At 38.9% G+C, this 22,261-nt stretch overlaps 1 protein-coding gene across 1 annotated transcript in view; it reads right to left on the bottom strand.

Moving 5' to 3' along the window:
• LOC123508484 overlaps positions 1 to 22,261 on the bottom strand; it is a 97,898-nt gene that overhangs the window by 57,295 nt on the left and 18,342 nt on the right. The window contains exons 5-10 of the mRNA XM_045262245.1: positions 21,941 to 21,974; positions 21,636 to 21,783; positions 21,327 to 21,436; positions 14,010 to 14,240; positions 13,662 to 13,827; positions 12,821 to 12,953 (exon numbers count right to left, since the gene is read on the bottom strand). Of these exons, the coding sequence (XP_045118180.1) occupies positions 12,821 to 12,953; positions 13,662 to 13,827; positions 14,010 to 14,240; positions 21,327 to 21,436; positions 21,636 to 21,783; positions 21,941 to 21,974 (822 nt within the window). The remainder of the gene's footprint in view (positions 1 to 12,820; positions 12,954 to 13,661; positions 13,828 to 14,009; positions 14,241 to 21,326; positions 21,437 to 21,635; positions 21,784 to 21,940; positions 21,975 to 22,261) is intronic.

The following is a 22,261-nucleotide window of genomic DNA, read 5'->3' as shown; positions in this document are numbered from 1 at the left end:
CTGGAGAGATAGCTGAAATTTTGAACGACAACTTTTGCAAAGTGTTTACAAAGGAGGAGCATTTTATGGGAGGAAGGCCTACGGAAATAAAGCAAATGCAGGACATCATGGTTACTAAGGAAGACGTAAGGAAAATTATAAGCAATCTGGATATTAATAAATCAATGGGGCCTGATGGCATATCTGGGAGGTTGCTAAAAGAATGTAAGGATCAATTGTTGAACCCCATATTTGATATTGTGGATACCTCCATACGAACAGGATTAGTCCCGAAAGAGTGGAAAAGAGCTGACATTGTGCCTATATATAAGAATGGTAGTAGAATGGAACTGCTAAATTATAGACCAGTATCGTTGACGGTGGACGTGGAATTCAGCCCACACGGGATTCAGCCCATGGAATTCAGAGGATTCAGCCCAGGAATTCAGAGGAATTCAGAATTCAGAATTCAGAGGATTCAGACAGGATTCAGCCCACGCGGGATGCAGACAGGATTCAGACAGGGATTCAGCCCACAGGGATTCAGCCCACAGGATTCAGCCTCGGAATTGGATGTGAACACATCAATAAGCCTCCCCAGAAAAAAAACTAAGTTACAAACTGAAGAAACTAAAAAACTAGAATAGAATATATATATATATATATATATATATATATATATATATATATATATATATATATATATATATATATATATATATAAAAGGCTTGCTATGGTGCTCAACCTCCTGTGGTGCAAGCTGGGTTGTGAATAGAGCACTAACTACTGTAAAAATAATGAATAGTTAAAGAATAATATTGCTTTAAGTTATTTACTTTTCTTTTCTAAAATCCATTCAGTAGAAATGGTCATATTTCTAAGGGTTCCATGTCAATTAAATATTCAACTCAACAGTGTGGGCCCGTGAGTTAAGTGTGGGCTGAATGTGTGGGCTGAATGTGGGCTGAATGTGGACTGAATGTGGGCTGAATTGTGGGCTGAATTCCATGGGTTGAATCCGTGTGGGCTGAATTCGCGTGGGCTGAATGTGGGCTGAATTGTGGGCTGAATGTGTGGGCTGAATTGTGGGCTGAATTTGGGCTGAATGCATGGCTGAATACCAATGGAACCATCGTTGACTAGTATATTGTGCAAGGTATGTGAAGAAGTAATTAAAGCTAAGTGGAGTGAGTATCTAGAAAGTGAAAACATTCTGAGTGAAAGGCAGTTTGGTTTCAGAAAAGGAAGATTGTGTGTATCCAATTTATTATGTTTTTATTCAAGAGTGACTGACATACTGCAACACAGAGAGGGATGGGTGGATGCTATCTACCTGGACTTGAGAAAGGCCTTTGATAAAGTACCACACAATAGACTGATGTGGAAACTAAAGATGACTGGAGGCGTAAATGATAAACTAGCAAAATGGATGGAAAATTACTTAATGGGAAGAGAAATGAGAACAGTGGTGAGAGGAAAGAAGTCCGAGTGGAAGAAGGTAACCAGTGGAGTTCCACAAGGGTCAGTGCTGGGTCCCATCATGTTTTTTATTTATGTTAATGATATGCCAGTAGGAATTGACAGTTATATGAACATGTTTGCAGACGATACTAAAATTATGAGGAGAGTAAAGAATGTGGAAGATTGTAACAAGTTACAGGAAGATCTTGATAAAATATATGAGTGGAGTAAAGAGTGACAGATGGAATTTAATATAGACAAGACCCATGTTATGAAAATGGGAAGAAGTAGATACAGATCAAACTGGGATTACAAACTGGATGATGAGAAAATTAAAGAGACCAATGAGGAGAAAGACTTAGGAGTAACTGTGCAAAACACTTTGTCACCGGAGAAACACATTAACAAGATTTTTGGGAAAACATACAACATGCTTCAAAATATTGGCCTTGCATTCCACTACCTAGATGAAGGATGATGTAGAAGATATTATGCACCTTAATAAGACCCCAGCTAGAATATGCAGCATGTGTCTGGTCACTGCATATGAAGAAAAATGTAAAGAAGGTAGAAAGGGTACAAAGGCTGGCAACAAGGATGGTACCAGGACTCAGGGAGTTAGACTATGAGGAAAGACTGAAGAAGCTGGGGCTGACCACATTAGAAGAGAGAAGAACAAGAGGAGACATGATAACTATGTATAAATTGGTGAACAAGATTGACATACTGGATAGAGAGTTGATAAAGGTGACCACAAGTAATTATCTCCGAGGACATGGAAAAAAGCTAATAAAGGACATCTGTCTAAATGACGTGAGAAAATACAGTTTCCCGCATCGTAGCATTGATAAGTGGAATAAACTGAGCAGTCATGTCGTTGATGCGGTGTGTGTCAATCAGATGAAAGAGATATGACAGGAATGGACAAGGAGACAGGACACAGAGAGCTTAGCTTGGGCCCTGTAATACACAAATAGGTAAATACACATACACACACACACACACGGCCCGGTAGCTCAGTGGTTAGAGCACTGGCTTCACAAGCCAGAGGACCGGGGTTTGATTCGGCCGGTGGAGATATTTGGGTGTGTCTCCTTTCACGTAGTGTTCACCTAGCAGTGAGTAGGTAGGATGTAAATCGAGGAGTTTTGACCTTGTTGTTGTGTGGCATGTGCCTGGTCTCAGACCTATCCGAAGATCGGAAATAATGAGCTCTGAGCTCGTTTGAGGGTAACGTCTGGCTGTCTCGTCAGAAGACTGCAGCAGATCAAACAGTGAATTACACACACACATCGTAGTGTAGTGGTTGACGCCGACTCAATCGAGAGGCCGGGTTCGAGTGGGCAAGGCAAATGGGCAAGCCTCTTAATGTGGATGTTCACCTAGCAGTAAATAGGTAGGGATGTAAGATTGTGGCCTCGCTTTGGTGTGTGGAGTATGTTGTGGTCTCAGTCCTAAAAGATGGTCTATGAGCTCTGAGCTCGCTCCGTAATGGGGAAGACTGGCTGGGTGACCAGCAGATGACCGAGGTGAATTACACAGGCTAAGAGCGGAAAATGAAGAACTAAAAAAGGAAGTAGCTAACTACAAAAAGCAGATGGAAGAAGGACTCGGTAAAGCCGAGAAAGAAAAAGAGTAGCTGAAAGATCTAGTAAACAAGGAAGAGGAAAGAGTACAGAACGTGATTAAAAAAGAAGTACAAGCATGGAGAGTCCAAGATAAGAAAGATAAGGCTGATTTTCAGGTGATTCAAGAACAACTGAAAGAAAAAGAAGAAAATATGACAAACAAAATGATAGGAGTCCTCAAGACAAAAGAAAATCTAGTTAGAGAAATTGCAGAAAAAAAGAAGAGTGTAGTCGTATTTGGAATAAAAGAAAAAAATATAAAATATAGACCAAAAACAGAAAAAGAGGATATAAAATCAGTCAAAGACCTACTGAAGAATCTAAACGACGAAGATAGGCAGAACTTGGAAGAGGAAGTAGAAGAAATAAACAGAATGGGACCATATCAAGAAGGAAAAATGAGACCAATTAAAATACTACTAAAATCACAAGCAGCAACAGAAGAAATATTATATAGAACAACAAAACTTAGAGAAACAGAAGGCTGCAAGGATATCTATATAAAGAAAAATAGAAATGAGGAAGAAAGGAAGAGATTCAATGAACTGGCAGCAGCAGTAAGGGAAAAGAATAATGAAAGATCAGAAGAGGAAAAAAAGGCATTCTTTTGGAGAATTCTAGGAGACAGGATAAGGAAATGGTATATAAACAAGAAGGAAGAGACAAAAGTGGAACAAGTTTAACTAAAAAGATAAAGGCAAAAGACTAAAAATGATGTATACGAACATAGATGGGGTTTTATCAAGTAAATTAGAATTAAGAGATTACATAAATAAAGAAAATCCAGATATTGTATGCCTGGCTGAAACAAAACTAAATAAAGCAATCAAAATAGACTTGGATAATAGGTATAATGTATGGAGAAGAGACAGAGTGGGTAAAGGAGGAGGAGGAGTCATGATTATGTTAAGGAAGGAGATAGTGATAAACCAAGTGGAATGTGGGGAAGGAAAAGCAGAAGTATTGTATGTTAAGATGCATATTAATAAAAAAGAGTTAACAATCATTGTAACATATGTGCCACCAAAAACAAATTCATGGACCAATCAAGAATATAAAGACATGATAGATGACACAATAAGAAGTCTAACGAGAATCGTTAAAGAAAGGAGAAAGGTGATATTAGGAGATTTCAACTGTAAAGAAGTGGACTGGGAAAATTATGAAAGTGGTATGGGAGAAGAAGCCTGGGGAGAAAGATTCTTGAACCTAATGATAGACAATATGATGGACCAGAGAGTAAAGGAATGCACAAGATTCAGAGGAAATGACGAGCCGGCGAGATTGGACCTAGTTTTTACAAGGGGTATACAAATGAATGATGATATAAGATATAAGTGCCCATTGGGAAAGAGTGACCATGTAATATTAGAAATAGATATAGAAGAGGGAAAGGAAGATAGAGACGATTCATACAAAGGACACTGATTAAATTACAGAAAGGCTGATATTGAGAATCTCAAGAACTATTTTAAAAACGTAAACTGGGAGGAGATGGAAAACTCAGAGACGATGCAAGAGAAACATAACTTATTTTTGGAAATATACAAAACAGGAGTCAGGGAATATGTCCCGAAATATAGTCCTAAAGAAGAAGGAAAGAAAGATTGGTTTAATGCAAGGTGTGCTAGGGCAAAGGAGAAAAGAGATGGAGCATGGAAAAGGTGGATGAGAAATAGAAATCCACCAAATAAGGAAAACTTCAAGGCAGCGAGAAATGAATATGTTAAGGTGAGAAAGGAAGAGGAAAAGAACTTCGAAAAGGATATTGTCGAAAAATGTAAGGAGCAACCAAAATTGTTCTATAGATTCATAAATGGAAAAATTAGGCAAAGAAAACAATAGAAAGGTTAAAAGGAGAGAACGGGATGGTGGAAGACCCAAAAAGTATGGCAGAACTATTAAATAATAAATTCTAGGAGGTCTTTACTAAGGAATCCAAATTTGAAAGGCCACAGGGTAATAGAGAGACAATCTATATGAAAGAGATTAAAGTAACCAAGCTTGAAATAAAAGAGTTAATGAAGGAACTGGATGAAGAGAAGGCAATGGGACCAGATGAAGTCTCAGGCAGAATACAGAAAGAATGTAGGGAAGAACTAGCAAGTCCTATATACATCATAAAATGCTCAATAGAAAATGGAACAGTACCAGTAGAATGGAAAAGAGCTGAGGTGGTTCCCATATATAAGAGCAGAAGGAAGGAAGAACCTTTAAATTACAGACCGGTATCACTAACTAGTGTAATATGCAAGATGTGTGAAAGAATAATAAAGAAACAATGGATCGAGTTTCTTGAAGACAACAAATTAATATCAAATAGCCAATTGGGTTTTAGAAAAAGACGGTCGTGTATAACTAATTTATTGAGTTTCTATTCTAGAATAGTTGACAGAGTACAAGAGAGAAAGGGATGGGTTGACTGTATTTATTTGGATTTTAAAGAGGCATTTGACAAAGTGCCACATGCAAGATTACTATGGAAGTTAGAGAAGGATGGCTTAAAAGGAAGCACATTGAGATGGATAGAAAATTATTTGAAGGGGAGAGAAATAAGGACGGTAGTTAAAGATATGAAGTCAAAAGTGGAGAGCAGTAGAAAGTGGAGTGTCACAGGGGTCAGTATTGGCACCAATACTTTTCCTCATTTATATTAACGACATGCCAGAAGGTGTGAACAGCTACATAAATCTGTTTGCAGATGATACAAAACTGTGCAGAGTTATAAAGCAAAAAGAGGATTGTGAAATACTGCAAGAGGACCTAAATAAGATCTGGGAATGGAGTAAAAAGTGGGAAATGGAATTCAATGTGAACAAAAGCCATGTCAAGGAAATGGGAAAGAGTGAAAGACAACCCATGGGAATCTATAACATGGGAGATGGACTAGAACTGGAGAAAGTTAAAAAGGAAAAGGACTTAGGAGTGACGATGGAAGAAAACAATCAACCAGTAAGCCATATTGATAGAATTTTTAGAGAAACATATAATTTGCTAAGGAATATTGGAGTAGCATTTCACTACATGGACAAAGAAATTATGAAGAAATTGATAAGCACTATAATAAGACCCAGATTGGAATATGCAGGAGTAGTGTGGACCCCTCATAAAAAGAAACACATAAGGAAGCTGGAGAGACTACAAAAAATGGCTACAAGAATGGTTCCAGAATTTGAAGGAATGATATATGAGGAGAGACTAAAGGCTATGGATCTACCAACCCTGGAACAAAGAAGGGAGAGAGGAGATCTGATACAAGTTTATAAATTGATCAACCAAGTGGATAATGAGAAACTGATCCTGAGAGAAGAATATGACATCCGAAGCACAAGATCACATAGTAAAAAGCTGAGAAAAGAAGATATCTGAGAGATGTTAAAAAATATAGTTTCCCGCAAAGATGTATTGAGACGTGGAACAGTTTCAATGAAGAAGTAGTGTCTGCAATGAGTGTGCACACTTTTAAAGTAAGATTGGATAAGTGTAGATATGGAGACGGGGCCACACGAGCATAAAGCCTAGGCCCTGTAAAACTACAACTAGGTAAATACACACACACGGAGTGCCACAGGGATCAGTATTGGCACCAATACTTTTCCTCATCTATATTAATGACATGCCAGAAGGAGTGAACAGCTACATAAATCTGTTTGCAGATGATACAAAACTGTGCAGAGTTATAAAGCAAAAAGAGGATTGTGAAATACTAAAAGAAGACCTAAATAAGATCTGGGAATGGAGTAAAAAGTGGGAAATGGAATTCAATGTGGACAAAAGCCATGTCATGGAAATGGGAAAGAGTAAAAGATGACCCGTGGGAATCTATAAGATGGGAGATGGAGTAGAAATGAAGAAAGTAAAAAAGGAAAAGGACTTAGGAGTGACGATGGAAGAAAACAATCAACCGGTAAGCCATATTGATAGAATTTTTAGAGAGACATATAATTTGCTAAGGAATATTGGAGTAGTATTTCACTACATGGACACAGAAATTATGAAGAAATTGATAAGTACTATAATAAGACCCAGATTGGAATATGCAGGAGTAGTGTGGACCCTTCATAAAAAGAAACACATAAGGAAGTTGGAGAGACTACAAAAAATGGCTACAAGAATGGTTCCAGAATTTGAAGGGATGACATATGAGGAGAGACTAAAGGCTGTGAATCTACCAACCCTGGAACAAAGAAGGGAGAGAGGAGATCTGATACAAGTTTATAAATTGATCAACGGAATGGACCAAGTGGATAATGAGAAACTGATCCTGATAGAAGAATATGACATTCAAAGCACAAGATCGCATAGTAAAAAGCTGAGAAAGGGAAGATGTCTGAGAGATGTTAAAAAAATATAGTTTCCCGCAAAGATGTATTGAGACGTGGAACAGTTTAAATGAAGAAGTAGTGTCTGCAACGAGTGTGCATACTTTTAAAGTAAGATTGGATAAGTGTAGATATGGAGACTGGGCCACACGAGCATAAAGCCCAGGCCCTGTAAAACTACAACTAGGTAAATACAACTAGGTAAATACACACACACACGCATAGTAAGAAGCTGAGGAAGGGAAGATGTGTAAGAGATATTAAAAAGTATAGTTTCCCACAAGAAGCTGAGGAAGGGAAGATGTGTAAGAGATATTAAAAAGTATAGTTTCCCGCAAAGATGTATTGAGACATGGAACAGTTTGAATGAAGAAGTAGTGTCTGCAACAAGTGTGCATACTTTTAAAGTAAGATTGGATAAGTGTAGATATGGAGACGGGGCCACACGATCATAAAGCCCAGGCCCTGTAAAACTACAACTAGGTAAATACAACTAGGTAAATACACACACACCGCATAGTGTAGCAGTTAGCACGCTCGACTCACAATCAAGAGGGCTGGGTTCGAGTCCCGGGGCGGCGAGGCAAATGGGCAAGCCTCTTAATGTGTGGCCCATGTTCACCTAGCAGTAAATAGGTTCAGGATGTAACTCGAGGGGTTGTGGCCTCGCTTTCCCGGTGTGTGGAATGTGTTGTGGTCTCAGTCCTACCCAAAGATTGGTCTACGAGCTCTGAGCTTGCTCCATAATGGGGAAGACTGGCTGAGTGACCAGCAGGCGACCGAGGTGAGGTGAATTACACACACACACACACACACGGGACATCGTCGATGGCGGATGTGGTCGCTGAGCTCCAGAGCAATCATCTCTAATTCTACAGTTACCATTGCCTAAGAGTAACCAAGGTGGGAAAGGAGCTGGTAATGTTTGTCCCGTCTCCATATAGTCATGTTAACTGTTGATTAGCAAAATAATGTCCAGGGAAGGTAAATATAAACTGTAGCCTGCGTTTGAGCCATCAGCTGGTTTGTTTACATCTGCGCAACATGGCGGCCGTGAACTCGAAAGATGAATCAGACTTCACAGGATTTCAAGGAATAATGGAGAAGAGCACTTATGTGAAGAAAATTCTGGAGTTGGAAGGTAAAATTGAAAACTGTTTGAAAAGTATGAGGGCCTGGAAACGAGTTATGACAATGTAATGAAAGAGTGTGCCGATATGAAGAAGGAAAATGAAGCACTGAAAGAGGAAGTTAAGCTAATTAAAGTGAATTGCGAAAAATGTGGAGAATCTCTAGGAAAAGTGATGGAGAAGCAGGCTGAATGGAAAAAAGTCAGGAAGTGGAAAGAAAGGAGGTAAATTACAAAGTTGCAAGTCTGGAAAAGGAAATCAAAGAGTCTGGGAGAAAACTTTGGGCCTTGCTGAAATTATAGATCAACAGATCATAGAAGAGAAGATTGCTGAGAAAGTGGTGAAGGTTATTAAATCAAATGAGACATTGGTGAGGGAAACTGTAGACAAAAAGAGATGTGTGGTGATATTTGGTGTGGAGGAGGATAAGACACCGAGTAAAATGGAGAGAGAGAAAACATAAAAAGGTGATAAATAATATCATTAATGTGGTGCAGGAGGAGGAAAAGACCTAGTACAAGAAATAGAGGACTTCCATAGAATTGGAAAGTTCACAAGAGAAGGTATGAGGCCAATAAGAATCAAACTTAAGTCACAAAAGGATGTAGATGAATTGGTGGAGAAGTCATGGAGGCTAGCCCAGCAGGAAACAACAAGGAAGATTTGGTTGAGAAGAGATCTCGGTGAAAAGGAAAGAGAAATGTTAAATGAGTTGAGAAAGGAGGCTTTGAAAAAAATGAAGAGAGGACAGAAGAGGAGAAGAAAGAGTTTTTCTGGAGAATCTTGGATATGAGACTGAGGAAGTGGTTCATAACCCAGAAAAGTACAGCAAGAAAGGACTAAAGAAACTTATGTATGAGCGGAATGTAATGTATTCCAACATAAATGGAGTGATATCGGGATTTTAGAACTCAACGATTACTTGAGGGACAAGAACCCAGATATTGTGGGTCTTACTGAAACAAAACTGAGAGAAGGAGAAGACCTGATGATGGTTGGAGAAGGGAAATATAATGTTTGGAAAAGAAATAGAGTAGGTAAGATGGGAGGAGGAGTGATGTTGCTGGTTAAAAAAGATATAAAGGTGGATCAAGTGAAAGAAGGTATGGGAAAGGCAGAAGTGCTAAAGATCAGAGCAGAAACTAATGAAGGAAAAAGAGGCACTACATAGTGGTGTACGTACCACCTAAGACAAATGCATGGTCAGTACAGGAATATGAAGAAATGATAAGTGATACAGGAACATGTCTGGAAGAAATGTTGGGTGGCTGTGAACGAACTATAATGATGGGAGATTTTAATTGTAAAGAGGTGTGTTGGGAGGACTGGTCAATGGAAGGATCAGAGACAACATGGGAAATACACTATTGACACTGGCAATGGAAAATGTGTTAACTCAGTGGGTCAAAGAAGATACTAGGTTTGGAGGAGAGGGAGCATCGTCAAGACTGGACTTGGTCTTTAGTACAGAGCCAATGGTCATTGAGGAGATGAGGGTGGAGTGCCCTTTAGCAAAGAGTGATCATGCAGTTTTGGAGTTCAAGGTGATAGATGAAGAGAAATCTAGAAGAAATGAAGAATATAAAGTGGGAAGATGGAATTATGCCAAGACAGATTTTGGAAACCTAAAGAAATTCTTTCAAGAGACAAATTGGATGAAATTCAAGAGTGCTAAGGAGCAAATGAAAAGTGGAAGGAATTTATAAAAATATACAAAGAAGGTGAGAAAAATTTGTACCAATAAGACAACATAGAGAAGTTGGAAAGCAGGACTGGTTTAACGATAGATGTGAAAAGGCTAGAACAAGAAAAGAGGATGCATGGAAGAGGTGGAGAAGGAAAAGACGGATTAAGCAGTGGGAAAGTTACAAAAGAGCAAGAAATGAATATGTGTTGATTAGAAGAGAAGAAAGAAAGAAACAAGAAAAGGATATAATTGATAAATGTAAAGACCAACCAAGGCTTTTTACAGACATGTGAACAACAACATCAAAAATAGAGAAAGTATTGAAAGTTTAGAAGTAAATGGAGTATGCAGTGAAGATCCCAGGAAATGGCAGAGGCTATGAATGGATGCTTTCGGAAGGTATTCACAAAGGAGACTGCTTTTGACAAACCACTGGTAATGGAACAGAAAGGGATTATGAAGGAGTTTCAAGTAACTGTGGAGGAGATCAAGAATATGATGGGGAGTTTAGAAGTGAGAAAAGCTGTGGGACCTGATGGGGTATCAGGATGGATTTTAAGAGAATGCAGGAGCAACTGGCAGAAAAAGTTTGTGAAGTAATTGATGCCTCATTAAGGGAAGGTGTAGTGCCCCAAGACTGGAAAAGAGCTAACATTGTCCCAATCTATAAATCAGGTAACAAGAGAGACCCATTGAACTATAGACCAGTGTCACTTACAAGTGTGGTAGCTAAGATGTGTGAGAGGGTGGTGAAGAATAGATGGACAGACTTCTTGGAGAAAAATGACATACTTTGTGAGTGTCAATTTGGTTTTAGAAAAGGGCGTTCATGCACGACAAACCTGATATGTTACTATTCGAGGGTGATAGATGTAATACAGGAAAGAGATGGTTGGGCTGATGGAATATATCTGGATTTAAAAAGGCCTTTGATAAGGTACCACACGGAGACTGATCTGGAAACTTGAAATGGTAGGAGGAGTGCATGGCAGTTTACTAAAATGGATGGAAGACTTTTGGTAGGAAGAGAAATGAGAACAATAATTAAGGACAGACCATCAGAATGGGGCTTGGTGGAGAGTGGAGTTCCACAGGGATCAGTGTTGGCACCAGTAATGTTCGCGGTCTACATAAATGACATGGTGGATGGGGTGTCCAGTTATGTGAGCCTATTTGCAGACGATGCAAAATTGTTAAGAAAAGTGAGATGTGACAAAGATTGCGAACTACTCCAGGAAGACTTGGACAGAATATGGAAATGGAGCTGTACATGGCAAATGGAGTTCAACACGACAAAATGCAAGAAAATAGAGTTTGGCAAGAGTGAAAGAAGAATCAGGAGTATGTACAAGATAGGAAATGAAGACATAAAACCAGTCATGAAGAAAAGACCTTGGGGTGACAATTACCAATGACCTATCGCCAGAGAGACATATAAACAAAATAATTGGAGAAGTATTGAACTTATTGAGGAACATAAGAGTGGCGTTCAGATATTTAGATGAAGAAATGATGAAGAAAATAATTACTGCAATGATAAGACCGAGGCTTGAATATGCAACAATACAGTGGGCTCGAACTTAAAGAAACACATAAGGAAACTAGAGAAAGTACAGAGGGCTGCAACAAAAATGGTGCCTGACTTAAGAGATTTGACTTATGAAGACAGACTGAAAAGAATGCAACTTCCGACCCTGGAAAACAGAAGAGAAAGGGGAGACCTGATAGCAATATACAGAGTGATGATTGGCATGGAAAAATGGATAGGGAAGATCTGTGTATGTGGAATGAAAGAATGTCGAGAGGGCATGGGAAAAACTAAAATGGCCACTTATAGGAGAGATGTGAAAAATATAGCTTCCCTCATAGAAGGGTGGAAGCATGGAATAGTTTAGACGTGGAAGTGGTCAACGCAAGGAATATTCATGATTTTAAGAAAAAGCTGGACATTAATAGATATGGAGACGGGACAACACGAGCATAGCTCTTTTCCCGTATGTTACAATTAGGTAAATACAATTAGGTAAATACACACACACACACACACACAATATTCACAAACGAAACAGAATTCAATGGAAGCATACTACCTGAAGAGAAACAAATGGAGGATGTGATAGTCTCAAAGGGTGACATTGAGAAAGTTGTAAATGGCATGGAGTGTCCAGTAGAATGTTAAAAGAATGTCAAGAGCAGTTGCTGGAACCAATCTTGGACATTGTGAAAACATCGATTACAACGGGACAAGTGCCAGTGAAGTGGAAGAGGGCAGATGAAGTACCAATATACAAGAGTGGATGTCGAATGGAGCCATTGAATTATAGACCTATTTCACTGACTAGTACAGGCATCAACATTATAAAGTTACTTATATACATACATTAGTGTACATTATAATAACTTAGTCTTAAATTAAACTGCTTAAATGTTTAACTTCACGATTTTTACTTTCATTAAACCTTTTACTGTACTATGATGCACTCTTGCTTTGTTTACTCTCAATGGAACTTCAAGTTATAATTGGTTCGCTTAACGAAAATTCATGCAACAAATGTTTTCTTAGGAACATAACCTGTTCGTTAAGCGGGGGTTGCCTGTACTTAATTTATCACCTTGATCCTGATACTGGTGCAAAGTCACTCTGGCTTCCTTGGCCTGAGCTTGAATCAGGTCAATGGTTGAGTTGACACACTGGAGTCGTCCCACTCCACTCTCCACTGCAGCTATGGAGGCCATCTCCACAACCTGCATGGAAATATCAGTAGAGTCCAACTCCTTCACTACCATCTTCATTCTATTTTTATCCATTTTCAATGTAGAATAAGTGATAAGTTACCCACATTTCAAAGAAACTAGTACACAATCATGTGAAGGTTGTGTGCTGTATTAAAACCAAGGAAAACAATATCCCTTAAAATATTCACTTTAAATATGACATGAACTACCTTCTTTCCTTAGGTTTAATGAAATAGAATGATTAACCATATTCCAGTTTCAACCAAAGACCAAATCCTATATTAAGCAATATTCTACAATATTCTATGGAATAAAAATCAGTGGATAAAGGATATATCAATATCAAATTACTTGTATCCTACCAGTGACTGTTTTTTTTGCAAATATCTACATGCTATAATATAATACAATCTATTTCATATACACTTTTCATAGATCTGTGCTTATTTTACTTTTTATTTACTCTGTTACTTTCAGTCCATACATGTATTAGCACAACATCAAATTAAAAAGTCAGTATTTTCCATTATTTTATCCTGAATAGCTGTATGTATTTTCAAACAAACAATATTTGGCAAAACAACACAAGAAGAAACAATGATTCAAGGTGTCAATTTTCAATGCATCTTTGTTATTAATTAATGTTATTTACTAGATAGAAATCCTGGGTAACTTTACTTCCTTCTCTACTTTGTCTCATTTGTGCTAAGCACTTACAGCAGCAGGCAAAGGAGTGTAGAAGTTTGGGGGAACACCAAGCTGGAGTGCTGAGAGATTAGCAAGGCGAAGGTGGGAAAGTCGCGTTTTGACCAACTGATCCACCACTTGGCATCTCTCGCACACCAACCACCAGAGACGTTCATGCAGATGGCCACCAACATAACTAAGAAAACATTGAAATTACTCTCAAAACTAATGTATCTATAAACTAAAGAATGTATATTTCTCAATACTAGTCATATGACATACCCTATAATTAGAACATAACTAAGAAAATTACTGGTGACAATGACAAATTCAATGACATAGAAAGTACAGAAATATAGTCCAATAATTGTTACATACTAATCCAGAGCTCTGAACAGTAGATCCTGGAAAGTAGTGTGGGTTTGGAGAGATGGGGAGTGTCTTTTGAGCAGGTCCTCCCAACACTGAATAAGCAAGTCCTGAAGAATGTTCTGTATCTGGTCTATATCATTGGCTGGGTGAAGATGCTGAGAGGCATCTCTAATTCTTTGCTCCACCTCACATAGTACAGGTTGATGGCAGGAAAACTTTTGCAAAAATTTCTCAGCTCTGAAAATGAAACAGTAATGTAAGGTTACATAAAATTTAACCTGGCAAGAAAACTTTTGCAAAAACTTCTCAGCTCTGAAAATGAAACAGCAATGTAAGGTTACATAAAATTATCATATTTTAATTTTCTAGCTCTGAAAATGAAACAGCAATGTGAGGTTACATAAAATCATTATATTTTAATTTTCTACACTAATTTTCATAATATTCTATAATATATATGTACTTGTGGTTTTACAGTTAGCACTTTCTTTAACCTATTCACCTAAGAAAAATTAGTTCAACATTCCACATCAACATTGTATGTAGTACATTAATCAATTTGGTTAAGATCTGGTGCATGAATCAACCATCATCTAAACTAAACTTTTTTTTCTATTGGCTGCTCCCATTAAGTGTCATTACAGCAGATCATCCTTCTCCAGTATGATAGTTCTGTACCTTCCTTTGTCACCCCATCTTGCATGTTTTCTTTCACTGCATCCATAAAGGCCGTTTCACACTGGATGTGATGCTAAGCGAGACGCGCTATGCCTTGGAAGTGGGCTGGCTTTGTTTGCTATGGTCATGTTTGCACCAAAAAGCTATGCCTGGCTGCAAAGCACAAGCCAAACACATTGACAATCTGACAGTTAGTTCCTTGAGCTGAGTCAGGTCACTGGGGTCAGAGTGAGGTGTGGGACAGTGGTAGGTGGGAGGCAGGACTCTGGAGGCAAGAGCATAAAGGCAGGAGTCCCAAGGGGGCATCCATTATCCAAACTATGGCTGTTAAAAATCACCTGCTCACCAATCTCGAAAGTGATGCGAGTGGTGTGTCCCATAGCTTTGCTTCCAGCGTAAAGACAGCTTCCCATCACACGTATAGCGTGTCTCGCCTACCATCGCATCCGGTGTGAAATTCTTCTTTGGTCTTTTTCTCTCTTTCATCTACTACTTGATTTCAAAATTGCCCTCCTACGGTTTCTATCCTTCTCTCTGTAACTTTACCTCAAATTTTCTTTTCAACCATTCTATTGCTGCTGTGGTAGACGACCACTGTTCTACTAAATCTATTAACACTGGTGTTCCTCAGGGTTCTGTATTGTCATCCACTCTCTTTCTATTATTCATTAATGATCTTCTTGCCCTATCCACTCCTATGCTGATAATACCACCCTACATCTTCCCATGTCCTTCGAGAGATAATCAATCCTTAAGGAAATCAACAGATCACGCAGGGATGCCACAAAATGCCTGACTTCTGATCTTTCTAAGATTTCTGATTATGGCAGAGAAAACTTAGTAGTGTTCAATGCCTCAAAAATTCAGTTCCTCCATCTATCAATGCAACACAACCTTCCAAACAACTATCCCCTCTTCTTCAATGACACTCAGCTGTTCCCCATCTTCTACACTGAATATCCTCGGTCTGTCCTTTATTCATAATCTAAACTGGAAACTTCACATCTCATCTCTTGCAAAAAACAGTTTCTATTAAGTTACACATTCTAAGACCAGTTTTTTACATCCCTCGAACTGCTAACTCTATACAAGGACTTTATTTCTCCTTGTATGGAGTAATCTTTGCATCCCACTCACTCAGTTTTATTAGAAAGGGGGAATCAAAAGCTTTACATTTTGTCAACTCCCCTCCTTTGACTGACTCTGTCTTCTGCCACACCACAAGAATGTTGCATTTCTTGCAATCTTTTAGCACTTTTTTTTCATGCTAACTGCCCTTCTGATCTTGCTAACTGCACGCCTCTACTCCTCCTACGGCCTTGCTGCACAAGGCTTTCTTCTTCCTCTCACCCCTATTCTGTTCAACTTTCTAATGCAAAAGTTAACCAATACTCTCAATCATTCATACCTTTCACTGGTAAACTCTATAACTCCCTGCCTGCTTCTGTAGTTCCATCTTCCTATGATTTTACTTCTTTTAAGAAGGAAGTTTCAAGACATTTGTCCCAGACTTTGGGGCAACTCTATTAATCTTTTAGGGAACTGATAATCAAGTGGATTTTTTTTTTTTTTTTTTTTTTCCTTAACCAGCTTCCCCTCTTCCATAACAAAAAATCTTGAAAATAGTTGTAAGCAAACACCATCTTACAAATCAAATGAAAGGTCTCTCTCTCTCTCTCTCTCTCTCTAAAGGGCCAGGAGATGAGGAAGAGGGCAAGGGATCTAAACCAGGATAGATCAGAAGCAGCAGCCAAACAATATTTTTTTGCAATAAGGAGAGGAAAAGTGATGAAGGTGAACAAGTCAGTGGAATCAGAAGACGTGGTGGGGGCAACAGGAGGGGAGGAAACTCCCAGATTTTAGCACATTGTGTAGAGGGAGAGAGAGTTTTTGTGAATCTGAAAGTGATGTACTCCAATGTAGATGGTTTATGTTCTAAAAGACTTGAAATAATTGATTTGCTTAAGGAAAAGTAACCCATGGTGTTTTGTATGGTAGAAACAAAGGTGAAGAGAGATATAACATATGGAGAAAGGACAGAATGGGTAAATCAGGAGGTGGAGTATGTTTACTGGTCCACAACAGTCTGAGGGTGAATGTGGTAAAAATGGGGTCGGAATTGGTAGAGGTTCTAGCTGTCGAGGTTGCAACTGAGGAAAATGAAAAAATAACGGTGATAACAGCTTATGTACCACCATTTACTGGTGCGTGGACCAGAGCAAGTCATGAAGATATGCAAAATGAGACACTGCAAACCCTGGAGAAGTTAATCAGACTCAAATAGCATCCTGCCTTGTGGTGGCTTTAATTGTAAGGAAGTGGATTGGGAGAGAATGGAATCTGGTTGTGAGGAAGGCAGTTGGGGAGCTAAAGTATTTAATCAGATGACTGAGAATGCGTTGTATCAACATATTAGGGAGCCAACGAGGGTGAGAGGTGAAGATAACCCATCAAGACTGGACCTGGTTTTCACCTTAAAGATGAGGAAATAGACAACATCACAATGGAGAGCCCACTGGGTAAGAGCAACCATGTTGTGGTAGCTTGTGATGTGTGGCTTAAGTATGGGAGAGAGAGTGGTTCCCAATCAGCGACAATAACAAGATATAACTTTAAAAGGGCGGACGTAGAGGATATGAGAAAATTGTTTGGCGAATGGAAATGGTTCGAGAACGTTCCAAGGGCAAACTCCGAGGAAATGTTGGAAGAGATCCTGAGGATATATGAAGAGGTAGTAAAAAAAACGGTACCAGTAATCAAGCCAAGAAGGAGAGGGACAGGAAGATATGGTTCAATGAAAGATGCAGGAAGGCAAAAGAAGAGAGAGACAGAAGATGGAGATATACGAGACGGAGAAAGAACGAAAGAACAAAGGAAAATTACCAGAGCAAGAAATATATACACTAAGGTCAGAAGAGAGGAAGAGGCTAAATAGGAGAACATAGTGGATAAATATGAGTGACCCCAAGCTTTTCTATAAGTATATTAGTGGTAAAACTAAGATTAAAAGTGCTATCCAAAGAATGAATGTGAATGGAGAGATCATAGAAGAGGAAAGGGAGATAGCACAGGTTCTGAACAACAAGTTTAAAGAAGTATTTGTGGAGGACACGGACCAGCTGGAGGAACAAGAAAGGCAGGGTAAATACTGGGCACACAAGTTGGAATCAATTGACTTTGATAGAGAAGAAATAGTGAAGAGACTCCAGTCGTTGGATGTTAACAAGGCACTAGGACTGGACCAGATGTCGGGTTGGGTGTTAAAAAGTTGTGCTGAAGAATTGAGCTGGCCAATTTATCAACTATATATAAATTCACTGGAAGAAGGATATGTATCCAAAACATGGAAGGAGGCACAAATAATGGCTATTCATAAGGGAGGAAGTAAAGAGGCACCATTAAATTATAGACCTGTCTCACTATTGCGTATATTGGTGAAGGTGCTGGAGGGAATGGTACGGGATAGATGGATGGAGTTTTTGGAAGGAGAGTAAAGTTTGTCAAATAACCAGTTTGGCTTCAGAAGGGGAAGGTCATGTATCACCAACCTGTTAAGTATTTATTCTAGAGTAATTGATATTGTGGATCAGATAGGAGGATGGGCTGATTGTGTTTATCTCAATCTAAGAAAGGCATTTGATAAAGTATCTCAGAATGATCTGGAAGTTGGAAAGTTATGGCGGTATAGGAGGGAAGCTATTAGAATGGATGAAAAGTTATTTGACAGGGAGAAAAATGAAGACAATGGTAAGGGGTGAGTGTTCCCTATGGGCTGATGTAACAAGAGGAGTTCCACAAGGATCAGTATTGGCATCCCTAATGTTCCTAATATATGTAAATGACCTACCAGATGGAGTGGGAAGTTATATTAATCTGTTTGCGGATGATGCTAAGTGAAAACAACGGATGACTGTCATAGGCTGCAACAGGACTTAGATCTCCTGCATGAATGGAGCGTAAAGTGGATGATGGAGTTTAATGCTGACAGGTGTCATGTTCTGGAGATGGGAAGAAGTATCCACAGACCACTCGCAAGGTACAATTTGGACGGGACTGATATTACACTTAACCCTCGGCTATCACGCTCAATTGGGGCTGAAATAGCCGCGCCATAGCCGAAAACACGATAGCCGAATTAATCTTGGCGGGAAGGCGGTTTTGGCCAATGAGCGCTCAGATATCCCATGACGTCATGGCTGGGTGCGTGATAGCAGGCATCTGAGGTCGCGATAATGAAATTTTAGCAGCTTTTCATGGGTGCGTGATAGCAATAAAACGCGATACCTGAAGTCACGATAGCCGAGGGTTGACTGTAAATGTACAGAGAGAGAAAAAGATCTAGGGGTTGTAATACAGGACAACCTGTCACCAGAGGGACATATAAACAAAATTGTGGGAGAAGGGTTGGCAATAGTAGCTAATACAGGCAACACCCTCTAAACGAAAGGGTTACGTTCCTAAAAAAACCTTCGTTAAGCAAAACTTCGTTAAGCGAACCGATTATAACAAGTTTAACCCCTAACTTGAACTTCCATTGAGAGTAAACAAAGCGAGAGTGCATCATTGTAGTACAGTGAAAGGTTTAATGAAAGTAAAAACTATGAAGTTAAACATTTAAGCAGTTTAATCTAAGTCATTATAATGTACACTAATGTATGTATGTACGTAACTTTATAATGTTGATGATCTTAAATTTATGAAGGGAGGGAGAGTGAAACGGGAAAGATACTAACCGGCAACCTGTGGAATGTAAACAAAGGGCGCATCATTGTATCACATACAAAACTTATGTACCACATTTCCACAAGGCTTTCCATTTTATCTATTGTAGAGTCACAAGTTCAGGTGGTTATTTTAGCTTGCAAGGAAGATACGGTCTCACCAGCCTTCTTAATAGAGTCTACTGACTTGAAAATAGTAGAGACAGTAGATGGAGTCAAGATGGTGGAGAGCAATGCTATTAGTTTTCTCACCTCTCTCGTGTCTGTGAATAATATCCAGCTTCATTTCGAGAGTAAGAGACTTCTTGGTCTACTTAGCAACGCTAGGCGACATTGCAGGGGGTTTTGGTGGTAAGTTGAGCAAGGGAATATGAGCTGCTGCTGACACTGTTATTGTTTTGAACTAAGGGGAGTGAGTGGTGTGCGTTTTGTCCACGAGAGGCGCTGGTGTATTCAAAAGCCTGTCACCTTGCATGATACAGCGGTGCTTTCAAACTTGGAAAAAATTACCTGGATAAAACTTCATTAAAGCAAGTTTGGTGTTCATTAAACGAGCAGATGGTAGTAAAATGAAACCTTCGTTGTAGCGAAATTTCGTCGTGTGAATCTTCGTTAAGCGGGGATTGCCTGTATAAAAACAACTTTTGTTCACCTTAGTGAGTCTCTGGTAAAGAAAATCACAGAAGCGATTCTGAGGCCAAAACTAGAGTATGCCCAGGTAGTGTGGGCACCGCACCTAAAGAAGCACACAGGGAAGCTAGAAAGGATGCAAAGAGCTGCAACCAAGTTAGTACTGACCCTGCAAGATATGGATTACCAAGGGAGATTGCATGCCCTGTATCTGCCAACTTTGGAAGAAAGAAGGAAGCGAGGAGATATGATTCAGATGTTCAAATGCATGAAGGGAGTGGACAAGATTGACCGAGAAGACTTCCTCGAGCTAGACACTGAGAGGAGAACAAGACGTGGTCATGACTTTAAGCTGAAATTGCCGGGATACACGACTGATATTGGGAAGTATAGCTTCCCAGCGAGAGCTGTTCGTGCTTGGAATGAACTACCTGGAGAGATAGTGAGAGCAAGTAATATTCATAGTTCTAAGGAAAAGTATGATGAGTGGATGAAAGCGAGCGGGACACCATGAGTTTAGCTCATCTCCCATAGCAAATTTATAGGTAAACTCTCTCTCTCTCTCTCTCTCTCTCTCTCTCTCTCTCTCTCTCTCTCTCTCTCTCTCTCCATGAAATTGCATACACCTGACTGCTGTCTCCATGATGGAGACTATCCAATCTACCAGCAAGAGAAAACCCCAAGTTGGGTTACAAGATAGGAAAGTATTTAATTATTTAAATAAAATAATAGAAAAATATTTGGGAGTAGTGAAATTAACAGCAAAGAAAAGTTAATACATGTACAGAAAATATTAGAGATATAAATTGCTAGTTCACAAACATTCTCTTGGCATATAACCTGCTGAGGGCTTATGGGTCTCTCTCTCTCTCTCTCTCTCTCTCTCTCTCTCTCTCTCTCTCTCTCTCTCTCTCTCTCTCTCTCTCTCTGTCAGTTCCAGAACTTATCAGACGAGATAATCTGATTGTATATGTTGACTGAAATCTGATTGTCTATTCTCTCTCTTTGTCAGTTCTAGACCTTATCAGATGAGATAATCTGATTGTATATGTTGACTGAAATCTGCTTGTCTATCCATAGATCTCAGTCAACATATACATACTACATTCATACACTCAACACTACTTCACCCACCTGTTTAGTGGTATCATCTATTCCACTATAAACTCTAGCTTAACCATCACATTTGCCAAACCATCACATAATGTATTTTCAATTTTGACAATTTTAACACCCAGTAGATTATTTGCCACATACAATTGATATTCCACATCACATGCAAAAAGTTTCTTACTGAGCAAATGAAGTGATTGAAGAGGCAGGAAGGTGCTGGATGGCCTTCTCATCTTGATCAAGACCGGTACTGAGCAGAGAATCAATCAGAAGAAGATGGATAACTTTATCCTGATAAAATAGAAATGCATTAAAAGATTTTTACCATCACACAGTAATGCATTACAAATTATCTCATTTCAAAGAATAATAAGGATGAAGAAAATTTAAGCGTAAAAGAAATAAGAATGTGTACAATTACTTTTTTTTTGCAAATGCAGTTTCTGAATAAATAAAAAAGTGAAATAAAATGAAATAAGAAATATCTCACCTTGACTGTCACCAAGTACTCATTGAGCACAGTAGCCTTGGAGACCAATACTTCCAATCCCTTCTCCTGGTTAGCTAAGATGGCTCTAGATTCTTCTCCTGCTATCTGGTACACCACACTTTCTCCACAAAGTGCACTCACATACTGACTGCCATGTGTACAAGTAATAAAAGTATATATTGTCATGTTACCCAAACCTGAAGTAGCTTGTTACTACAGAAAACAAATTGTATTTCATTATAGATCATGCCAGAATTACAATAAAATATGAAGAGTGACAAGAACATACAAATACCCATACATACCCAGGAGTTTCACATTGTCTTAAAGCATGCGCTTCTGTGGAAAGCCAAAAGGAACATTAACCCAAGTGTTGTTATTTGCCAAATTTACATTCCATAAATCATTTAATATATATAGGCAAAGGTTTTAATTGAAGACCTCCAATGGTTCATATTTAAAATCTTTTTATATATACAGTAAGCCCTTGTACTTGGCGAGTTAATTAGTCTGGCAAAACTACCGCCAAATGTGAATTTTGCCAAGCACAAGTTCTTTGTACAATATAAAGTGCCTAAAAAATGCCTCAATCAGTCTTTGGTCATTGCCAAAGTCCCTCTTTTGAC

This window comes from Portunus trituberculatus, chromosome 24 (genome assembly GCF_017591435.1).
Source record: "Portunus trituberculatus isolate SZX2019 chromosome 24, ASM1759143v1, whole genome shotgun sequence".
NCBI classification, from domain to species: domain Eukaryota; kingdom Metazoa; phylum Arthropoda; class Malacostraca; order Decapoda; family Portunidae; genus Portunus; species Portunus trituberculatus.
The sequence above is the reverse complement of the archived record's forward strand: the minus strand, read 5'-3'. Positions and strand labels throughout refer to the sequence as shown.